This window comes from Echeneis naucrates, chromosome 1 (genome assembly GCF_900963305.1).
Source record: "Echeneis naucrates chromosome 1, fEcheNa1.1, whole genome shotgun sequence".
Taxonomy (NCBI): Eukaryota; Metazoa; Chordata; class Actinopteri; order Carangiformes; family Echeneidae; genus Echeneis; species Echeneis naucrates.
This window is the reverse complement of record NC_042511.1, coordinates 9,238,043-9,259,274: the sequence shown is the minus strand read 5'-3', so window position 1 is coordinate 9,259,274 and position 21,232 is coordinate 9,238,043. Positions and strand designations below refer to the sequence as shown.

Below are 21,232 nucleotides of genomic sequence, written 5' to 3'. Positions count from 1 at the left end.
TTGCTTTCAATTTTAATTCTTTCTTTTATAAAGAATTTCAAATCATTATTTGTATGAAGGAGTTTACACCCATCAGTGGTAGTGCAATGCCGCACTTTAATAAGATAATGGACCAAATACACGAACATATTTTCAAGAGCTTTTGTGTAGCGGTGTCAGTTTTCCACTCCAGCCATCATGTGCTCAGCATTAAGTTGTGGACTAACAAAACAAAAGTCCGTACTCGACAAACACGGAAGTAGCTTCACACCTTCATACTGAATCTCTTCTTTCAAAATCATCTCTGATTCACAGCGCGCATGCTCCCTGAGCTGCATTACGACCTCGACACTAACGCGAGGGAACAAAATGTTTCTTTCCCCCAGAATTAATGACAGCAGACTGAATATTAAAATGGACACGCTGCCGGAGACAGGGACAGGGACAGGGACATGGATAGAGGCAGGGACAGCCAAAGGCGGAAGCTGAAAGAATGACGCACGATGACGGCAGCACGCCACTTAATCAGTGAAATAAACTGATCAACAACTGGATAGTGTGATTAAGAAGTGCACATAGAAATAATTTTAATCTTATATAATCGATATTATTTGGCTGCCAATGTGTAAATTTGTCTTCTTCCTCTAATATGAATTTTTATTCATTCATTTATGAATTTTTGGGAGATGCAAGTCCAAAAGTCTTTTTTGTGTGTGTGTGTGTGTCGAAGTGACTCATCTCTGTCTTTTATCAGTCTACTGAACATTTTTAGTTATCAAATCCGATCCAAACTATCTAAATTACATCATCTTCAGGTTTATTTCCATTCACTTATAAGAGTTCACTGTGTTCTTTATCAAAACGGTGTATGGGGTTTTAGAAATTCATTTTAATGTGGCAAACCCTTCAGACAATTAAAATGTACATGTGTTTTCTAAAACTGCAATGACACCATGCATTTATCATCCTTAATCCTAACCCTGGTCCTGGTTCTGAATCTAGACCTAATTCTCAGCCAAAGCTGGGTTTAACAAGCAAAGTAATGAGGGACGGACGTTTATTAGACAGATGGTTTGATTAAATTCAATATTTCTATTTTGGCTGTAGTTTGTTTCTCTCTCTTTTTTTTTTTTGTTCAGGATATGAGACCACATCAAAAAGGTGCAGCAAACCCAGCTGACTGATATGATCTCTGGGTGACTGTGACTTTGATGCCATCTAGTGAACAGAATGCTCCCTGCCTCAGTTAACCTCTACGTGCTTTTTAACTTTCCTCTCCACACTCATTTTGCAAATTTTGCATTTATAATATGGATTGATTTGAATTCTCCTTTTCCCAAATTCATCACTGCTGAGGCCCACTGACCTTCAATGTTTGCTCCATAACATGAGCAGGTATGGAAGAGTTTGTGGCTGGCGTCCAGGAGGAGGTAGGAGGAGAAAGTCTCCCTTCACCCCCGCTGGACTCTGGTCAGGACCCTCAGATCAGAAAAGACTCAGGCAGGAAAACAAGTGTAGAAGATGAAGACGCTGGGGGTGTTTTTGCTCTGCTTGGTCCTGCTGGCTGTTTACACAGGTAGGGAATCAGCTGTCTTCGTGAAATAAGAGGTGATATTTTAATCTGAGGGAGATCTTGTTATGCTTTTATGGATCCTGTTTGTTTTTGACAGTAATTGAGTCAGTACATGCAGATCCTTTAGACCAGGCAAGGACAGAAAAGAATAATAAATAATATACCTGGTCGTGTCATTTCAGACAGTTTGAATGAAATTATTGTATCTTTCTTTTGTTTCATGTTTATATTAGACCTATAAAGAATGTTTCATGACCATTTTGACATAAATAACATAAATAACAAACACTTCATTTATACAAGGATGACATTTTACAGCTTTTTCTTTGTACATGTCATTTCTTTGTATCTGTTATCAGTTTGCACAGTTGCATCAAACACTAGATGAAACTGCACAGATCTCCACCAATATATTTGTCGTCCAAATAAACGATCTGAAGACAGTGTTAGGTGTTTTGCCACGTCGCTGTGAATGCCTGGGCAGCAGCAGCTCTGGCCTTCATTTCCTCAGTGGCTCCCTCTGGCAGCAGAAGAGGAGAGGCAGTCTGAGTGCCTCCCGGGGTCACGTGCTGCACGGGCCGACTCCCCGGGGAGCGAGGAGGATGAATGGGCACTTTGTTACCTTCAACCAAATACCCTGCCTCCCAGCTCAGGCCTGGGTTTAGAGAGAGGGAGACAGAGACAGAGTGCCTCTGCTCAGCAGATCACTGTGTGTGTATGTGTGTGTGTGTGTGTGTGTGTGTGAGAGAGAAGCAGAGTAAGCGCCTCTCTTGGGACTGACATTAGGAATAAACAGCCTCACAAGGACTAACTAAACAGATCAGGTCAGCCACAGCCCACCAGCCGCAGATAGTGGTCAGGGGTTATTCATGGGCCTGAGCAAACAGCTTCCAGTGGGAGGAATGTGATCCTGATCAGCCAATCCCCCCAGCCACCACGCAAACAGCTGTTATGTTCGTCCGAAGAACAAAATAACTCAGGCAGAGGTCAAACTCAGAGCAGGCAATCTTCTCTGGTTCTCTGGTAAAGAGGAAGTTAAAGAGGAAGCTCACAACTGCACACACACACACACACACCAATTATTATTCTTTATCTTTTTTTATGAGTGGACAGTCAAATTTATTGACACATTTGTCTTCCCAGCAGCAGGTGAAGAATCAGATGAATGTGTATCACAAGACATGTGAATGAAGCTTTTATCTCTTATCTTTGTCTCCCTCTCAGATGCCAATCCTCTCATCAAGGAGAGCTTTGCTAAGCAGCTTCTCCGCAGCAAGAGGCAGGATCGGCCAATGAAAGCCGGCCACCCTGATGAGCCAATGAGGGTAAGGTTCATCCAGAGCAAAGACAGACACATTCATATAAGACTGAGATTAACCTGCAACTATTGATCCCACTGAGCTGACTAGCTTTGTTCTTTCAACCCAGTCAATTTAAAATGAACAAGAAGCGCATGAGGAGGAAAAAATGGTTCCAACACATACTGCAGCTGTAGACAGACGACATACTGCTTATTAATGTTGTGGTCATATTTACTTATGTGAAGCATAAAGTTGACATTGTCATATAAACATGTCATTTTATATGAGCACATTATAAAATGTGTTAACGTGGTGTTTAATTTGGGGCATTTTGTTTTGAATTAATTTATTTACACTTTACTATAATTTCACGTTCTCATTTTATTCTTTGTCTTTTTCTATGAATTAATATCTTTTTAGTGTTTCAGCTCAAATGATAAAATTTTACTCAACAATTATCAAAAATCACACAAAAACTGAACAGTAAATCAACAAATGAAAAACATTTGTAATTAAGTCCTGTGAGACATAAAACAATACAGTTTTGTTTTGGTTTTATTTGCATGCTGCAGACGTTAACTGCAGAGAAACCTGCAGCTTTAGAAAACACTTCCCAGGCACCTATAAGTATGTACTGTACTATGCACTTCATCATCACTGAGGTCTGAGTCTCTGTCTGCACTCATTTCTTTAGTTTTAGTTTGATTGTTCTGTCAGTAATTTCAGCCACATCCCAGAGCTGTGAGTCAGCGGAGTTTTGCTCTGACTCAGTGACTCCCCGTTAAGTGTTGTCATTTTTTGGTGCATGGGCAGCTCCACAGCATGCATGCTCAACAGCTTTCTTCTTCTTTCCTGCCGCTTTATTCAACCTCGCACAGGAACATCTGCTCCACATGCAGGCTCTGGATCAGAGGGCCCAGGAGACCAACCTGGAGAACTGGCTGAACCCTCACTGCTACCCCCGGTGCAACAGGAACTATGGATACCCTGTGTGACGATGATGACAAAGGTCATCGCAACAAACTCCAAATGCACAATGCAAATGGATGCAAAGATATAAACCCACATGACAACTGGCTCTGGTTTAATCCAGAATTTAGTCCAATTTTACACATTAGTGGAATACATTCCTCCTTCCTTTTTTTACTGAATTATGTGTTCCTTAGCAATTGTATCATTTTACTTCCTTTTTACTTCCTTTTACTTTGATAATTTTTGTTAGATGAAACAGAAACCTTAAAAACCCATTTGACACTTTCAATCTGGTTCAAATCATGCATCATCGGGGTAGTTTTGAGACAAAAGGGCTCTGGCAATATACAGCAATCAGATTCTCAAAATAAACTTAAATATGGGGTTAAAGCTCGAGGAGCATCTTATATAGAGGGAGGAATTTAATAAGGTGACATTATTCAAACTCTCTTTGAATGAATAGGAATCTGAATAATTCTCAGTTATATGTTGTTGTTCCAGTGCTTTGGTTTTCAATACCCTCATGTTCTCCACACAGTATATGATACCAAAATATTTGATTTAATTTAAATTCATGTTTTTCTCTCTCCACAGGAAAGGACCAAAAACCGACTCAACAATGGCAACAGTGAAAACACCGAAGTATGGACAGATTTGTCTCCTCAGATATAATCAGCTTCCTCAGAATGCTGAATTAATGCTTACATAATCTTACTGGGTGGTTGTCTACTAGCAGAAATGTTTCTGTTTCTAGTATTTTCTACATGTATTTTTGTGAGTGAGTGACATTTATTTCAAGTGACTACAATCAGAAATAAACCAGAATGCATGAACGCTGTACTGGCTCAGTGTGAGAGGAGAAGCGCTCTCTGTGTCAAACACAGATGGTTTTGCTGCCGAATCTCTGGATCCCGGTGATTATTATTATTTTTTTTATCTTCATCTCCATAATTTAGCAACGGTGTGACTCAGACAGACCCGATGTGATCCATCGGACTCCTCACTTGGACCCGATTAGACAGCAGAATGGGGCTGTCGGTCTACGTCATAAATGAGCGGCTCCGGGTCCCGCAGGCCTGAATGAGTTCCTCTGGAAATAAACATGAAAAGAATGAAGAGCTGCGGCCGGCCGGCGGAGAACAGGGAGCCGGGCCAAGGACGAATTTATTTAGTCATTGCTGCACTTCATGTGCTCCATAAATAAACAGACGGCAAGCAGATACAGAAATGAAAGAGGCCTTTGGCAGCAAAGCCGCAGGTCTATGAGCACAACTAAATGTTGGTCTAAAGCTCAAATTAATACAAAAAAAAATTACATTTTTTTCGAAGCCTGAGGCCTTTGACTGCCATTGTAGAGAAAATAATAATTTAAATAAATAAAAATAAGAGATGGTTTACATTTTCACATGTAGAAATTTTAAAGCGCGATTCCCACAGATTTCCCCGTCTTAGGTCAAAAAGTGTTGGTAAAATAGAAAGAAAAATGTATTCCTGGGCCTGAAGCCTGCTGGCTTCACTTCAGTATATATACACATTATACATTGTCTAACTTGCTGCGTTCAAGGCCAACGGCAGAGTGGTAAGAAATAAGACATTTCGACAAAGCAGAATGAGAAAATTCAATTTATTTAATGAAAAGCGTCTAAAAAGCGATTTGACACAAACTTCGTAATTTGCATTGTTAAATGAAAGCTCCATAAAGGTTTCCTGTGAAAATCTAAACTGTACTGCAATGCAGTTATATGCGCCTTGGGAAAACTTTTAAAGTGTCAGTGTTCAATCGATTAATTTAGCTTACAATTACAAATATTAGAGATATTGCAAACACTGCAAAATTGATTATCTCTTAATACTTTTGAATTCAAAGTGCTTGAGTATTTTTATATAAATGTCATTTAAATTAAACAGGCCAACTTCAGTCAAATTAGTTCAAATTATAATCCACACATAGGATTTAATATCTGGCCTCATGTCTCTCCAGCATGAGCTCTCACTGAAAACAGTGGGAAAAAAAAAAATACATTTTAGCTAGTTGTATTTGCAAAATAGTAAAAATTCACAAGCTCTGTACAGAAAGTAGCTGCTGCAAAAGGAAACATGCAACTCAGTCTTGTTAAACCAGTGCATGAAGCGAAATGGACTTCATTTGATTTGGTCAATACATTAAATAGATGTCCAACTTTATAATATATACACATGTGCACATTATGTAATTTGTATTTTTACATTACATACAAAACCTTTGCTCAATAATCACACTATGACTTATAAACATGAGAGAATTCTGATGTAAGTCAGAGAAAGAGTGGCACAAAAAAAAAAAAATGAAGGAGCAGCAGCAGCCAATCATCTTTTGTCTTTGAAGAAGCCTTTTGAAGTGCTGCTCTCCTTGATGGTGACGGTTAGAAAGTTGCTGGTCACGTCAGTCACCAAGACCTTTTCCACGCTGCCAAGGGAGGGCCTCCATGACACTTCATCCAAGTCAACATCGAGCCGTGTTGGGGAGGGCCTGTCCAAGAAGTAAGGTTTTTCCATCAGTGGAAGCTCAGTGGGGCGACTCAGGCTCTGGGTCATTTTGGGCTGGTGCTTGAAGTGTGCAGGTGCCAGGTAGCTGGATCCCTCCTTAGTCCTGTGTGGGTCGCTGTCTATCCTGTGTGGATGCAGGCTGTGGTCTGAGTACAGCTGCTTGTAGGAGCTCCCACTGGAGTGTTCCCTGTTTTGCTGGTAATGATGATGATGATGATGGTGATGGCGGTGATGGTGATGGTGGTGTTTGTGGCTGTGACCGTGGATGTCTGGATGTCTGTGGGCAACTTTGAACAACCTCATCTCTTCAACCCCCTGGAGCTTGGCCAGTTTGTGAGGGCTGTGGCTCAGCTGATCTTCTGTCCTTCTCTTGTGAGGCTCCAAGGCCATGCTGTAGCTGCTGTCTTTGAAACGGGGCTTAGGTTTTGGGCCTCTTTTTTTGGGTACATGAATGAAACTGTCTGGGTTACTTGGCTGAGGGGAAGACTGCTGGTGCTCACGGGGGTTGAGATCTGGTGGCCGGATACGTACACTCTCTCCACGGTTGATTGTACTGGGTGGGAAGATGGTGGGAACTACAGCTCTCAGGCCCTTTTTAGCTCTGGGGGTGACAACTGGTTCAGGGGTTGGGTAGGTGATGTGCATTCCTCGGACTGCCTCATTCCTGAATTCGTAGGATTTGGCTTTAACTTTTGCCTGAGCCTGTTAGAAAATAAGGGCAAAAACAAAAAACACTAAACTATTACTTCCAAAATAAATAAATAAGTAAATAAATAAAAATAAATACACTACACTACATTTAGCAATTTGGATTATATATATATATATATATATATATATATATATATATAAAAAAAGAGGGGAGGACCCCAATTCTGAGAGGGACTTTGATCAGTCTAGGAAGGAAAGAAAGAAAAAAATGAAAAATAAATGATACTGATTGCATATCTGGGTTTGCAACTCAAGTTCAACTTTTCTTTTTTTTTTTTTTTGCATATTTTAAACATCGATAATTAATATTTTGATGTATGGTTTCTTTATTTCAAAATTTGTAGGTTTTTACGAAAAGTAAACATTAATATAGAAGTATATTTCTTACATTTGTCAAGTATACATTTCAAAGTAATACAAAACAGGCCTTTCATTGAGACTGTTATATAAACTATGTATTGAAATTTACACAAATCCCATCCTACTTTTCCCAACTCACTTATCAAACCATAACACATGAAAAAGGCCCATTGATTGTTTCAATTATAGCCCAGGCCTGATGGTTTCTTCCACCCTGTCTGAAACGGTGATGCATACATTGACTGACAGATTTTAACAATTACAACAGAAACAATTCCTGCCAGGCCACAGTAATTATGGGCACAATTCCTCCACCTCATTTTAAGCGTCCTGTCAATGGAGATCCTGGCATTTAGTTCAAGATAAACTGCTGGTTGTTTAACAATGTTCATGGCTCATTGTCCCGAAGAGCTGAAGCCTCTTGCTGGCTGTCCCGGACTATGACGCTGATTTCATTCATGTGAGACCGATCTGAATCTAATAAAAAGGATTTAGTTACAAAAAGGGATTGTACGAAAGGACTACGGACTTTGAGCAAGTCGCTTCATCGACAGCTTCGGTGCAGGACTGACTGTACACTGAGGCATTTCATTAGCTGAACACACAGCCTGTGTTAGTTTAAATATGCATAATTAGCATAATTATAGAGGATCGCAAGTTTCTGCGGAAAACAAGGACGCAGAAATTAATGACCGAGTGCTTTAAATAGAAAGCGTTTCAATAAGTACACACGACGTCTATATATAGGCTGGAAATCATTCTAAATTAAATTCACACGATAACGCCGGTCGGGGGATTATTTCATTAAGAAGACGCATGAATTTACCTTGAGCAGAAAGGTCTTGGGCTTTGGTCCTCTCTTTTTGGGTCCATAAAGCTCCCTTTCACGCTCCCTGGAAGAAATAAAGCGAGCAGACTCCCATTTTGAGCGTCACGGAGCAAAGTGCAGCGAGGACACCGTATATTTATTGGACATGTTCACATTGAGGGGCTCTGCCCGCACAGGCCGACCCAGACATCTTACCTCTGCTCAAAAGCGGCAAACAGGCGGGAGTCCAATATGTTCTCCTCTGGTTCCCAAGTGCTGTATCTGTGAATTAAAACATTAAGCCCGATTCAGGAAGCCAGCGCTGATATACCGTGTGCAGATGGCAACGGCGTTAGCCTGCCAGCTAAAAATCTCCATCGTGCCGTGCACCTCAGTTTTAATCCGGCTGTCTCGCTAGCTGCGGCGAGCTAACGACAGCCACGGCAGACACCGCAGCTGCGGGGCGAAAACATGCAGGAGACACAATGAAGCTGCACTTACTTGGGAGACCAGCCCTTCCATTTCACAAGGTATTCAATGCGACCCTGCGTGCCATCAGAAACAAACACAAAACACTTGGTTAGCTTGCAGGGCAACAGTAGTATGTGAGTGCGGCGGCGGTGCGTTACATTGAAGGCACTGGGAGAAGAGGGCCGTGTTCCATCCGACGCCTACCTTCCTAATCCTCCGCTTGATAATGGACTCGGCAGCGAACACCCTCTCCCCGACGGCAGACAGCTCCATGTTCACTCCGCCGTTACCTACCGTTAGCTCGGCGGACGCTAACGTTAGCAGAGCTGATATTTTTCACCAGTCCCAGCCACTCTGAATTCCCGACAGACCATAATACTCCCGAGCAGAATGGACGTCAGCGCAATTTTTTTCACAGCGTTGCTAGGAAACCGCAGTCGGTGGAACCCGAGGAAGCGCGCCCATTGGTCCAGCCGTTGCTACGTGCTCGGGTTGCTAAGTGAGGGGAGGAGCGTGCGCCTCTGTGAATTCTTTCGGGGGGGAAAATGGTGGCTTTTTCCCCGCGCGATTGAATCATTTCGCGCAAATTGTGTGGGCCGTTCAAATATGCACGTGGTATCAAAAGTTATTCGACTGTACGCACGTGACACTGTGGCCAGGTCCGCGTAACCACCAGGTCGTAACAATGTTATTTACTTTATATTCACGGCCGGAGAAACATGACACATCCCTCTTTTTCGTTCGGTCTGTCCAGCGATGTGTTTATCAGCTGATCCAGAGTCTGATGGTCAGTCCAGAAAAGCTCAGGACTTCAGCCCACACACATTTACTTTGTCCCTGCTGAGTCCGACTCAACACAGATCGATGCACTACATCTGTCGGGCAAAATTGCTGGCTATTTATATTCTTATTATTTTAACTGAATAGCCTTTGCGCGTGAAGCCAGCGGGCAAGCATTGAATTCATGTGGATGTGGTTTTTTTTTTTCAACCTCATCTTATTGGCTCTTAGCAATATCTTTGTAATGGGTTTAGACAGTAATCCGTTAAACAGAGGTGCAGGTGAACTCAGCGTAATTTAAAAACAAACAAAAAAAAAAAACAAACAAAAAAAAACCCCAACAACATTCAGGCCGATCGTGGTCAGACAGTATGCCACTTTATTCCAGACGTGAAGAGCCTTTGATTTTTAAAGTGTTGGGGAAAACAAGCTGTTTGTACCACAATAAGCAAAGAATTTCCATTTGCCAAGACCGAAGAGAGCGTTTCATGATCTCCTGCGTTATATCAAAGATCCGTCTCCAACCCCCTGTAGACTACAGACAGTGAGCAGGTTCTTTAGGGGCCGACATTTAACAGCTTCTATATATTACATATTTTTTAGGCATCTGGGCTCTCAACCAAAGTCGCTTCGAACGTATCAGAAAGCGCTTTACTCATCCTGTTGTTTCACCAAACAGCGCCTTTAGGATGCCACTGAATGGCAATAAACGCCAGAAATATTATTTTAGCATCTTCAGCAACTTCACGTTTTGCTTTTTTTTTTTTTTTTTTTTTGCAGATGGAGTGTATATACATAAACACACTGTCGACTGTACATCTACAATATAGACACGAAAATATAAGAATGAACACAAATGTTAACAAAAAAAAACAACATTCTTCTTCTTCGTATTATTACAATAATTATGATTATTATCTTTCCTATTATTATTATCGATTCCATATTATATTTAATGCCTTTAAAAATATAGAAATATTTTTTGACATAGTAGTAGGTACTATGGTCAAGGTTTTTCTTTTTTTTTTTTTTTTTTTTTTTTTTCACTTTTTAAAAATTTTATTCTGCCGAGGACAAAACAGCCGCAAGTATTTCAACTCGTTTACGCCACCATACGTAAAAACATTTCCATGTTAAATCCTATAATTCTTCTGCTCTCATTTCTCGAGTGAAGACGCAGAAGCCACATCGAATTTATCTCTTTCTGAAAGGGCGCGTTGACTGAGATGACTATTATTTGCATAATTATTATTATTATATGCAGATCAATAATGATTCGTTTTTTTTGTGAACAAATGAGGTAATACCTAAAAAAAACACGATAATTTGAAATGTATTTATTTCATTTTATATTTGGTGACATTGTATGGTTGCTGTCTTAACCTGGCCTCTCGTTTGATTGTTGGTTTTTCATTTGTTATTGCTGTGTCTGATCGGAGGTTCAAGGAAATTCAAAATGTGATTCCTATATTTGAAACCCGTCTATTCAAATTAATACATTAATTCCACTGCCTATGTATGTGTGTGTGTGTGTGTGTGTGTGTGTGTCATAGACAGACACACAGTACAACAGCAGACTCGTCTTTCTTGCTCAGAGGATGTTAACAAAGCTAAAGACATTTATGTTGAACGTTTGAATGGCTTAGTGTTTGGCCTGATGAAACCAAATATAATGACATGACTTTCTCATGAAATAACAGAGCAACCTTCTTTGACAGGACTGTAAAGATTCAATTCAAACAAGCACACAGACTCACTGGGGAGATAAATGTGTTGAGAGGCCCAGACACTGTAGGACGACTGAATTATTACCGTCGCAGCTCCGACTCTTTTCTGATCCAAATGCGGCCTTGTGATTAAAAACGTTCTGCGCGCGTAGCAGAAACTGTGCATTCTCGGTTTTTGTTTGAATTAATTAAAATAAATGTAAAAAACACCGAATAGATGAATTGAGAGCTCCCAGGAGTCTTATTTTAGACGCAACTATTAATCCCAACGTAGTGGCTTCAGGTTCATTCCCATACGCATGGCTGGATAGACCTGATGACCACCAGTCACCACCGTCCTGTTTATCCAGCTTTTCCATCCAAATAATCCCCAATCTGAATCTGAAGGCTGAAATGTCACGGAGGAGGTGAATAAAGCCATCGGACAGAATCTCTGTTTTGGATGATAGAAACATTGCTTCCAGGGCTCTGCTGATGCAGACCGTCAGAGATGCCAGCACTCTGACAGGAGGATCTTTGGTGTATTTTAAAACAGCGCCGTTTTGTGTTGGCCACATTTCAAGAAGCATTCAGTTTTTCAGGCACTCACTCCTGAACACTCCTGAACACTCAGGCACCGGGAGAAGATGGACGCAGCTCACTCTGGATGCGATTGGTTTCGGCGCGCCTGCAGTGCAGCAGCGCTGCCGCCCTTCAAACTCCATTGGTTGGCTTGTATCCGGGCAAGACGCGCATTGCCTGTGTGAGCAAAAAACTGGAAAACCCTGCCGCTTCTTAAAATCCGTCATAAGAAGACCGACACAAAGACAGAGAGCTGGAGTCTTCTTCCAAATAAGATCTGATTCGATACGTGTAATGACATGTCGAAAAAAAATCAAGAAGAAAATGAAAGGGCAGCGTTTCATTTATTTTTCCTGGCACTTTCATTTATTTCCCCCTTTTTTTAATGAATTTAACTGGGAAGGAGGCAGTTTAGTTTTGTGTCTCGTATCTTAAACAGGTGATCGTTTCGTTTCACAAGGTTGCAGCTGATTTCTGCAAGGAATTTGTTTCCCAGAATCCTCATTTGCCTCGCTCAAATTTAGGCTGCCATTCATCAGTATTAACCGATTGAACAGGCTGCTCCAAGGATGAATGGCTGAATGGATGAATGAAGGCCTCTCTGTGGCTGCAGAGACTCACAGGGCCCGTGTTGAGCCACAGCTGATCAGAAGACACGGACTGAGCTCAGCCCCCATGCACCAGTCGCCTGAGTGCAGTCACTGCTTCTTGTTTACTGAGTTGATGGTCACTTGTTTGTTGGTCACTGAGCTAAATCCAGCAGGTCAGTGACAGGAAGTAAAGTCCTGTGTGTTCCTCCTCTTCACAGCCAATACAGGAGGATAACGAACCTGAAGGGAATATTTTGTGTATTAGGAAAAAAATAGAAAACTATTTTCATAATGACATGGTCATGTGGGAGTTGTGTGTTTTTTTTTTTTCTTTAACTGAATGACTCAACTGTCCTGACCTGTAGCAGCTGACTTCCTTTATTTGCATGTGAATGTTGTCGCCATTTTACAGAAGTAAAGGCCGTACACTGATTGTTGCAGATTGCTGCTTGTTGCGTGTTAATTTCAGCCTACGGCCTCATTCGAATAGAAGCCCATGGTGATTAACAGGCTGGATTCGGTCAAGCATGCACACATTCACTGATGAGGAAGAAGAGGAGAAGATGAGGAAAAGGTGCTGTGACAGTATTTGGTACAGATCTTGTTTTACAGGAGAGATGATGTAACCAGTTTGTTCAGAGTGACACTTATTTATGCTTAGATATGAGGAAATATGACATGTGATTCTTGGAGGAAATAATGTTTTCTTCAATCCTGACAGGAATTCCCCCCGTCGCAGAAATGTAATGTTGCGTTAATTTGTCTGCTGCAGCTGCGAGGCAGGAAGAACGAGGGAGAGGGAGCGAGATAGAGAGGGAAAGCGTGGACAGCCATTTTCTATGTCATTGCTCTAGAAAGGCAGGTTGTTATATGGTTATCTGGTTGTTGCCTGGTAGTTGGCTTGTTGTGTGGTTGCTGACAGGTTGTTGTCGGGTTGTTGTCTGGTTGTTGGCAGGCTGCAGCAGAGGTAAAGCTCTGTCACTGCAGCTGTGCAGACCAGTTTATAAACCATTTGCCCCCATCCCGGCCATCAGGGGCAGACAACAGTCAGTCTTTGTGACTGGCCTTCTCTTTTGGACGAAGGGAGGGACCGGTGTCCTCTGGTCTTCTCGACTCGACCTGTGTCTCTGTCAACACACTGACACAAACATCACAGAGTACCTCAGACTGTGAGACAGGAGAGCGGCCTGACTGTGTCTTCATTCTGTTTCCAGAATGAAGACACAGTCAGGCTGCTGAGCTGAGACTGGTTTTGTGAAACAGGTAATTTCTATAACAAAGACCTCCAAAGCTACAGTTACATCATTACTGTCGCCTTCAATGTAACTTGGTCATTGTTTAGATGAATGAAAACACTTCCAATGCATTAACAGTAAAGCAGGTGACAGAGCTGCAGGGTGTGTGTGCACACAGGCTCTGCACTAATCCTCAGTCTCACAAATATATATAGACAGCCACATATAGAACTGTGCACAGATTTAGCATCTTCTGAGCTCAGGTTATCCACGTAACAGCGTTAAAGCTGCCGCCTTTTCATGCTAAAATCTACAACTCCCTGCAGGGAAGCATGGTGTCATGTGTCGCAGGACTTGGCTACTAGGATTATATGTTAAAAAAGAAACATATTCCAAATATCATTTGCAAACAATTTTATTATTGCAAAACACATCATAGGAAGCCTTCACTTTTTTAGCCTTCAGATAAAACATGAAAAGTGCATCTCATCAATGTTCTCCCAGAGCAGGTCAGGTGTCACTGGGCTGCAGAAAAATGCCTGACATCAGGGAACAGGTCAGATTATGACAAAGAAGTGTGCTTTTACAGACTTTTAATTACTCATTTGTTGCAAAAGTTCCACAAAATATGACACAAAAAAATAATATTTTTTCTTAACTCTCCTAACACAAGTGAGTCTTACACAGCTTGGGGTGCCAGAAAACAGGAAAATGCTGACTCATGGAGCACTGTGTTGTTGGTGCTCATCTGTTGGATTACACAGGTCACCTGGCAGTGTTGACAGATCAGTGACTGATGTAATTCAGTATGATGAAGAAAAAAGCCTACTTAGTCACTGCACTGCTACAAAACATTAAAATAAATAAAATAAATGTCTGCTGTCTTAATGGATGTGACTTGTGCTCAGTATTAGATCTTGAGATGCATGAGTCAAAAACACTCTTAACTTTGAATAATAGGAGCATATATCAAACATTAACCATTAACAATCTTTAAAAACACCTTTTCCCTTTAAACGGAAATCACATATATTGACAGGAAGGCAATTCGTTTTTCTTTAGCCACTTGCTTAAGCATGTCTAATGGCTTAATGTGTCCAAGCAGCATGCATCCTTGTTTACACCTGTCAGTCTGTTCTCTCTCACACACACACACACACACACAGTGTAATTTACCATGACGCAATATAATTTTTCTTCCTTACAAAATCCTCCATATAGCCAAAATTTTTTAGTTTTTTTTTTAAATGTAGACAGTTGAGTGTATAATTATATCCATAGAAAAGTGAAGAGTATTTACAAGAGTTAAGTGCATCTTCAATTGAAGTTCCAACAACTATTAATTTTGCTTTTTCAACTTAGTTTGAAATCACTGAAATTACATACTGCATGTGATAAAATCTCCAGAAATAACAACAGATAGCGCTCATAAGAAATGATATGCAAATAACGCAATAAAAGATTATTTTTTTTGTTTGAACTCTACAGAATAAAAACATCAAAGCTTCATTTTTACATTCAAGCATCTGAAAATCAAATATATCCAATTTACATTTGTACAGTTACGGGGTTGACATCCAGCTCTATTACACAGTTACGTATTCCTTAAACGTCACAGTGAGGCAGTTCGTCGTAATGTCTGTGATCACTATATTCCCCAGGAAAGGCTGGAAAGAGGGAAATGCATCCTCTTTTATCTTTTCATTGTTAGAAACAGACACTGAGTCAACTTTCACCCCCTCTGCAGATTTCAGGCTTTCAGTCTGGGGCTGTGCTTCTTTTTGTGTGTCCAATTGTGTTTCTGCTTGTGTGTGTGTTTCTGCCTTTGTGGAGGATTCACTATGTTTCTGTGTTAGACTTTCAGCTTGTGGATGTGCTTCAGGCTGGTTCGCTGTTGGAGCTGCAGCTTTAGGCCTGGTTTTGACAATACTCAAGTCAATGGGTTCCTCTTGTTCTGCATAGCCACACACCTGTAATCCACTGGGAGTCTGGTGGCCATTTTGGTCTATGCTGATGCTTTGGCTAGGTGAAGACACCGTGTTAGGAACACTGATACTCCCGGGGCTTAAAAACCTCTTACTCCTGTGCTCGTCACAGTCTGTGTCAGAGAGGTGTCGCTTTAGTCCTTGAAATCCACCTTGGGCTCCTCTTTTGTCCAGGGCGGAGGGAACTCCCCTATCCAAAGGCAGTGAGAGCAGATTAGACTTGGTTGTCAATTTTAAAGGCTGATCTGCTGGAAGCTGCCCCTGACCCCTGACCTCAACATGTTTATCCTGTTCCGTCACAGTTGGCTCCACTTTGGGGGATTGTTCCCTGTCTTTGGGGCAATCTATGTTAAAACCAGAACTTGGAACAGTTGGTTTGCCTTTGGGGATTTTTGTAAATCCATTCATGAGGCCGAGTTTCTTGACAAGTTTCATTTTTTCCAGTTCGTCCTCTGTGCTGTTATCAGCTCCTTTGGGTGGCTTTTCATCCCCATTTTTAATTTTGGCTGCTTGCATTCCATTTTCCATGTACTTGCTCATAACAATAACAATCCTTCCGTTCTTGTTTTTGTTCTTTACTATCTTCAGCTTGCTGCTGCTGACACCATTAGACTGTGGAAGAGCATCCTCTGTAGGTTTTACCTTCTCAGGCTCTTTGTGCCCATTGAGGTCAGCTGGAAGTTTCTTCAGCTCCATAGTGATATCCTTCACTTTGGTCAGGCTGCCCGAGTCTTTGTCTCGAACCCACTTTTGCTGCAACATGGGAGGAACATTGTGTCCTTTGTTGGGCACCTCTGGCACCCTGATGTCTCTGGGTTTTGCAAATATGGGCTCATGCACCTTGAGGTCTGGCTGATAGTGGTGGTGCTTCTTGCTGTTGAGCTGATAGTAGAACTTCTTTCCGTTGGTCTGCTGCTCGGCCTCACGCTCCCTGCACAGTGGCTGGTACTGGTGGTGCTTCTTGCTGTTCAGCTGGTACTGCTGGCCCTGGGGACGGAGCATCTGGATAGGGCTGGACTTATGACAGTTGTCCTCATCCAGAGATGCCTCATGAAGGTCTGCTAAAATACTGGATCTTCGAGCAAATGAAGGGACCTGTGAAACAAGACAGTCATTATCGCAGAAAACCGCCCCCACCCCCCCACAAAAAAAAACAACAACAAAAAACTATAGTTTGATGGATATTACATGAGTCATTATGGGACATCTGCTGTTTACACAGGCATTTAAAATAAAGGACTGGGCTGGGTATTTGATTAATGGTGCAACTGTCTACAGTATCTATACATGTGTTGATGTCAAGCTACAACAAAAAGCCATGGCTCACTGGGGCCCATGAGCTGAGCTGTGAACTGTGCTTGGAATGTGCAAAGGGGCCCTTTTGAGGCCCAAACAAGCACAGTTTATTTCAGGGGCCTTGGTCCATGTTCACACAGCCCTCCTACAGTTCCTGGGCAGCTCTTTCAGCCACAGGCCTGAGCATCAGAGTGATATTTCCAAGTGTCTCCTGTGGCTGTGACCTCAGCTTGGAGGAATGTCACTGGCTGCTTTGTGTCCCGTCATTGACTTTGTCCCATGTGTTAGCACCAACACCCTCCTGAGAGGAACAAAAACACTCCTTTGAGGGATTCCCTCGACCTTTTGGACCCATGAGTGATGGGGTAAATGTACGATTCACTCATTTAGCTGCAAATGTAAGGTTGGGGAACTGGTCCCTTTAAAATTTTATGCAGATAATAAAATTTATTGTTTGTAATAAATATTTAATTATCAACATGTGTGCACTTCCAACACCCAAATAAAAGGGGATTTTCAACATGAAATTAAGTTACCATGTGGTGTGTGCGTGTGTGTGTGTGTGTGTGTGCCTATGAAACAGTAACATAATGTCTTATGTGGATTAAGAAGGATCTGTTTATAGTGTGAGAAAATAGTCTAATGATCTCTTCTCTAGCTTAATTCGAAACAGAAAGCTTTCGAAACTGGAGGTGCTAGGTTTGGATGTGTGTGTTTAGGGAAGGTCTAACAAAAGAAGATAATTATAGGGCCATGCATTTTAAGAGTACGGACATTGTCTTGGTCCTTTGCTGCTTCTGTTTGAACAATTACTTCTTCAGTCACTTTTCTGTCCCTCAACTTTAAGGAAGTCCATTTTGAGTACCCTTCTGAATTTGACACTTTATTTTCCACGTTACTTCCTTAAATTTCAGAGGGAATTAAGATAAGAATAATGAAAAAAAGTATTAACTATCATTATTTTCTTACCTGAACCAGAAGGTGCTTGGGTTTGGGTCCCCTTTTGCGATAACCCATCAGCTGCTCTTGACGTTCTCTGTAAGAGAAGACAACAGCAGCCAATCAGTGAAACCATCTTGCGGAGTTGAGTCGGCGTTGCATGGCAACACAGTGTCACAGGTGTCCTCCTCAAGCTCAGTTAGGAAAAGCTGAGCCAATGTTACAGGTTGGAGTTACACTTCTCGAAATGCAAAGTGACATTCATGCCATTTTATTATTATGCATTTAACTTTACACAAGTACCTTAACCTTTCTTTACATGGCATCAAATGTTTAATACCATATTTAATACAGTGGCTATGAATGAGATTTCTTTCTCCCTAAATAATATTCAATATGTCTATCCACAGCATTAGATAAAGACCTCTCTGCTGTCTGACTTTCCTTTGCTTTCCTCAGTCTCTATGCAAGTCTCTCCAAGGCAGTAACTCAATACCGCAGACAGGAGTGATGTCAGTCCCCTCCCCCACCCTCCTCCCTCACATCTAATTACAATGACGACTCAGTGTATTTTCATAGCCAGGCATTCAGACGATTTGGCTCCCCGGAGAGACACGCAATTAGTTTCAATAAAATCTCTGTGCTTTCAAGAGAGAGGTTATTACAAAAACAGATGCAGAGTGATGTCGATGTTTTGCTTTAACGTGTGACCTGTGCATGCAAGGCAGCTGTAAGCAAAAGCTGAGGGAGGCTCAGAGAAAACCCAGTGACCATATAACGTGCCAGTCCCTTAAAAGAAATTCAATTACACTGGCCTACAAATGAAGCTGTCTGGTCAGTCACCCTTTCGCAATTAGCCAACCAACTCATTTCCCCATGATAATCACAAAGTATGGACACGGGGCCCTTTACTATTAAAGACCAAGAGGTTCTCTAGTTTAAAGTTTCTGCTGGTGTATGTGCCTCTTATTTATAATGATTGCAAAGCTACTATTAAGTTCCCTGGTTTCTTTAATTTCTCATACGTTTCCACTGCATTGTGAGCAGATTAAAAATGTTCAGAACAAAACATAAATTGATATTGTTCTGCCTATTGCTCCTTCACTTGAATGTTTGACTGTGCACAATACATGTGCGGAGACAACTGTTTCATCAGTGAAAAAAGTGAAAAAAAAAAAAAAAGAGCTGATGATATCACAGGTGATTTAGAAGCCAAACATGGACAAGTATGCAACTTACATAAATGTGATGTGGAAACTTATAACCTCCAACACAAATACTGTTTTTTGTGGTGTAATGGACTGTTCAGTGAAATAGGAGGCGCCTTGTGTCCAGCAGGAGCACTTGCTTTGTGGAGTGTTGATTTTTTTTAAACAAGAGAAGTTGTTTTCATTCTTAAAATTTTTTTTTTCTGGTCTTTATATGTGCATCTACTTAAACAAGTGCAAAGAATTTTGTAGCTACAAAGAACTGTTAGATCGATAATGCCTAAAGCTGGCTCTTATAATTCGTCATTATTTCCTGTGGAAGATGACAAAGGCAGCTCTTAAGCAAATATAACCTGATGCTGACACTCAAATAACTATCAGGTGACAAAAAGTAGATACCCAAAGTGTCAGTTTCCTACACTATGGCTGGCCTGAGTTCAACCTGAGTTCATGCCCTGATGTCACCAGTGTTAATCCTAATCCACCCACCACTCCCAGGCACTACATTTCTGAGTGACACGTTTTTTGACCAGTTTATCATTATGGGATAATCAACATAAGTGGCATAGTTGAATCCTGACTAAGAACAACATAGTTCCTACCTGGGACATGTAGATGAGGGAAGTAACACATTGAGTGATGAAACTGGAACTGTGGAAATTGTGACTTTAAAACCAGTTTTGAGATTATTCTGTGGATTCTGGTTGATGTAATTCTGCACTCACCTGTCTTGGAAAGCATCTAGCAGTCTTGGATCCAAGATGTTTTCCTCTGGTTCCCACGTGTTATATCTGTTCAGAGAGGACAGTGTGATGGGTGAGGACACCAGTTTGGGGTGACATTAATGAGCAATAACCCAAGATAGCGGATGTGTTTCAGAGCAAAAAGGTGCTTAACCTGCACAAACCCCGACTTTAACACGTTCACTTCCTTACAGTCTATATTACAGATCGTGTGCATGTGTAAACAACAAACCGACACACTTGCACTCCCTGTGGATGCACGTGTAATAAATCACGAGTAACTTTTACGCACGGCTATAGAGGGGGAGGGGACACAATGGCTCTGCCTCCACTCAACTGTAGATATATGAGCATTTCCTAAACATCGGTTCAATTAGAGACATGTCCTCCTTTAATTGGAACACTGGGGATTGCATACTTGGTAAAACCACATCCATCATAAGGACCAACGCATCGAGCGCCTAAAGCAAGAACGCGCAACCGCCCATATGCGCGTCCACGCTCGTACGGATGCACACATCAACATCAATTTTAAATGTTGTATCCTCGTATTGTTGTACGGAAGTACTTACTTTGGAGACCATCCTCGCCACTTGACCAGATACTCAACCCTCCCCTGTGAATGGAGAGGAGAGGGATAATCAGCTTAACGTTACTTTACGCAGCGAAATGCACTCTGCATTGCACCGTCATCTCAGAAATGAACACATGAAAAAAAAAAAAAAACAAAAAAAAAAAAAAACGAAACAAAACACTTTACGTGTCTTCCACCTGAAGTAAGGTGAGAACAAATGAGAAATCAGCCTGGTCCCCGTGTGCATGTGTGTTAAAAAAAAAAAAAATGTCCTTCACCGCTGTGGTGACAAACCTTTCTGCTGCGCTTCTTCTCGATGCTCTCCACCGCAAAGACGTGCTCTCCCGCGGCGGGTAGTTCCATTTTCCAACACAACAGATTTTTTTTTTATTTTTTTCCTCCTCGGGATTTGGTACGTGACACCTTCCTCGGGGCGTCCAGGCCGTGCTCCCCCCGCCGATGTGAGATAGTGCTGCCGCGCTCTTCCCTCGCTTCGCCCTCGGACTCTCTCGCTCTGCAGGCGAGTTGAAGCTGCAGCAACAAAACACTTCATGCAAATAGCCGTTGGCGTGACGTCAGACAAGGGGGAGGTCATAGTGGAGGGGGGCTGTTCCCGTGATAGTTTCAGGTGTTGTCGTAAAAAAATAAACTTACTGGTCCCGACAGGCATATAGGCTGTAACAGATCATGACGAAGTAGAGAAAGTTTCTACCACGTTTGCGTTAAAATGCTGCATTTAAAAAAAAACTACGGAAAACATGGCAACTGTGATTTATGTATGAATCAGTAAAACTATTACAGGCTCATTTCCTCCTGCGAAAAGGGGCTCCGTGATGTGAAGCACGCTGCCGGAGGGGAACCAGCACATGGCACGCGCACACAGACGACGATCT

At 41.7% G+C, this 21,232-nt stretch overlaps 3 protein-coding genes across 3 annotated transcripts; 1 reads left to right on the top strand and 2 right to left on the bottom strand.

Moving 5' to 3' along the window:
• The first annotated feature begins 1,467 nt into the window (after positions 1–1,467).
• c1h17orf67 (chromosome 1 C17orf67 homolog) lies at positions 1,468–4,648 on the top strand. Its single transcript, XM_029510898.1, has 4 exons — positions 1,468–1,555; positions 2,777–2,877; positions 3,732–3,862; positions 4,420–4,648. Exons 1-3 carry the CDS (start codon positions 1,501–1,503, stop codon positions 3,846–3,848), a joined length of 273 nt encoding a protein of 90 aa, XP_029366758.1. The 5' UTR covers positions 1,468–1,500; the 3' UTR covers positions 3,849–3,862; positions 4,420–4,648.
• A 782-nt stretch (positions 4,649–5,430) lies between these two features.
• On the bottom strand, positions 5,431–9,077 carry cbx8b (chromobox homolog 8b). Its single transcript, XM_029505112.1, has 5 exons — positions 8,906–9,077; positions 8,732–8,775; positions 8,447–8,512; positions 8,249–8,315; positions 5,431–7,053 (listed from the first exon to the last, which is right to left on the bottom strand). The coding sequence occupies exons 1-5, from the start codon at positions 8,972–8,974 to the stop codon at positions 6,172–6,174; spliced, it is 1,128 nt and encodes a 375-aa protein (XP_029360972.1). The 5' UTR covers positions 8,975–9,077; the 3' UTR covers positions 5,431–6,171.
• Positions 9,078–14,034: 4,957 nt separating this feature from the next.
• On the bottom strand, positions 14,035–20,841 carry LOC115044326 (E3 SUMO-protein ligase CBX4-like). The gene is made up of 5 exons (XM_029503315.1): positions 20,634–20,841; positions 20,338–20,381; positions 19,748–19,813; positions 17,845–17,911; positions 14,035–16,674 (listed from the first exon to the last, which is right to left on the bottom strand). The coding sequence occupies exons 1-5, from the start codon at positions 20,700–20,702 to the stop codon at positions 15,181–15,183; spliced, it is 1,740 nt and encodes a 579-aa protein (XP_029359175.1). The 5' UTR covers positions 20,703–20,841; the 3' UTR covers positions 14,035–15,180.
• Positions 20,842–21,232: the final 391 nt, after the last annotated feature.

Excerpts from the sequence above, each read along its gene's own strand:
- c1h17orf67 (XM_029510898.1), top strand. The coding sequence starts at position 1,501 with ATGAAGACGCTGGGGGTGTTTTTGCTCTGCTTGGTCCTGCTGGCTGTT. Across the intron at positions 1,556-2,776 it reads CCTGCTGGCTGTTTACACAG|ATGCCAATCCTCTCATCAAG; the intron begins GTAGGGAATCAG and ends TCTCCCTCTCAG. Across the intron at positions 2,878-3,731 it reads ACCCTGATGAGCCAATGAGG|GAACATCTGCTCCACATGCA; the intron begins GTAAGGTTCATC and ends AACCTCGCACAG.
- cbx8b (XM_029505112.1), bottom strand. The coding sequence starts at position 8,974 with ATGGAGCTGTCTGCCGTCGGGGAGAGGGTGTTCGCTGCCGAGTCCATT. Across the intron at positions 8,776-8,905 it reads TCAAGCGGAGGATTAGGAAG|GGTCGCATTGAATACCTTGT; the intron begins GTAGGCGTCGGA and ends GATGGCACGCAG. Across the intron at positions 8,316-8,446 it reads TTTGCCGCTTTTGAGCAGAG|GGAGCGTGAAAGGGAGCTTT; the intron begins GTAAGATGTCTG and ends TATTTCTTCCAG.
- LOC115044326 (XM_029503315.1), bottom strand. The coding sequence starts at position 20,702 with ATGGAACTACCCGCCGCGGGAGAGCACGTCTTTGCGGTGGAGAGCATC. Across the intron at positions 17,912-19,747 it reads CTAGATGCTTTCCAAGACAG|AGAACGTCAAGAGCAGCTGA; the intron begins GTGAGTGCAGAA and ends CTTCTCTTACAG. Across the intron at positions 16,675-17,844 it reads CCAAGCACCTTCTGGTTCAG|GTCCCTTCATTTGCTCGAAG; the intron begins GTAAGAAAATAA and ends CTTGTTTCACAG.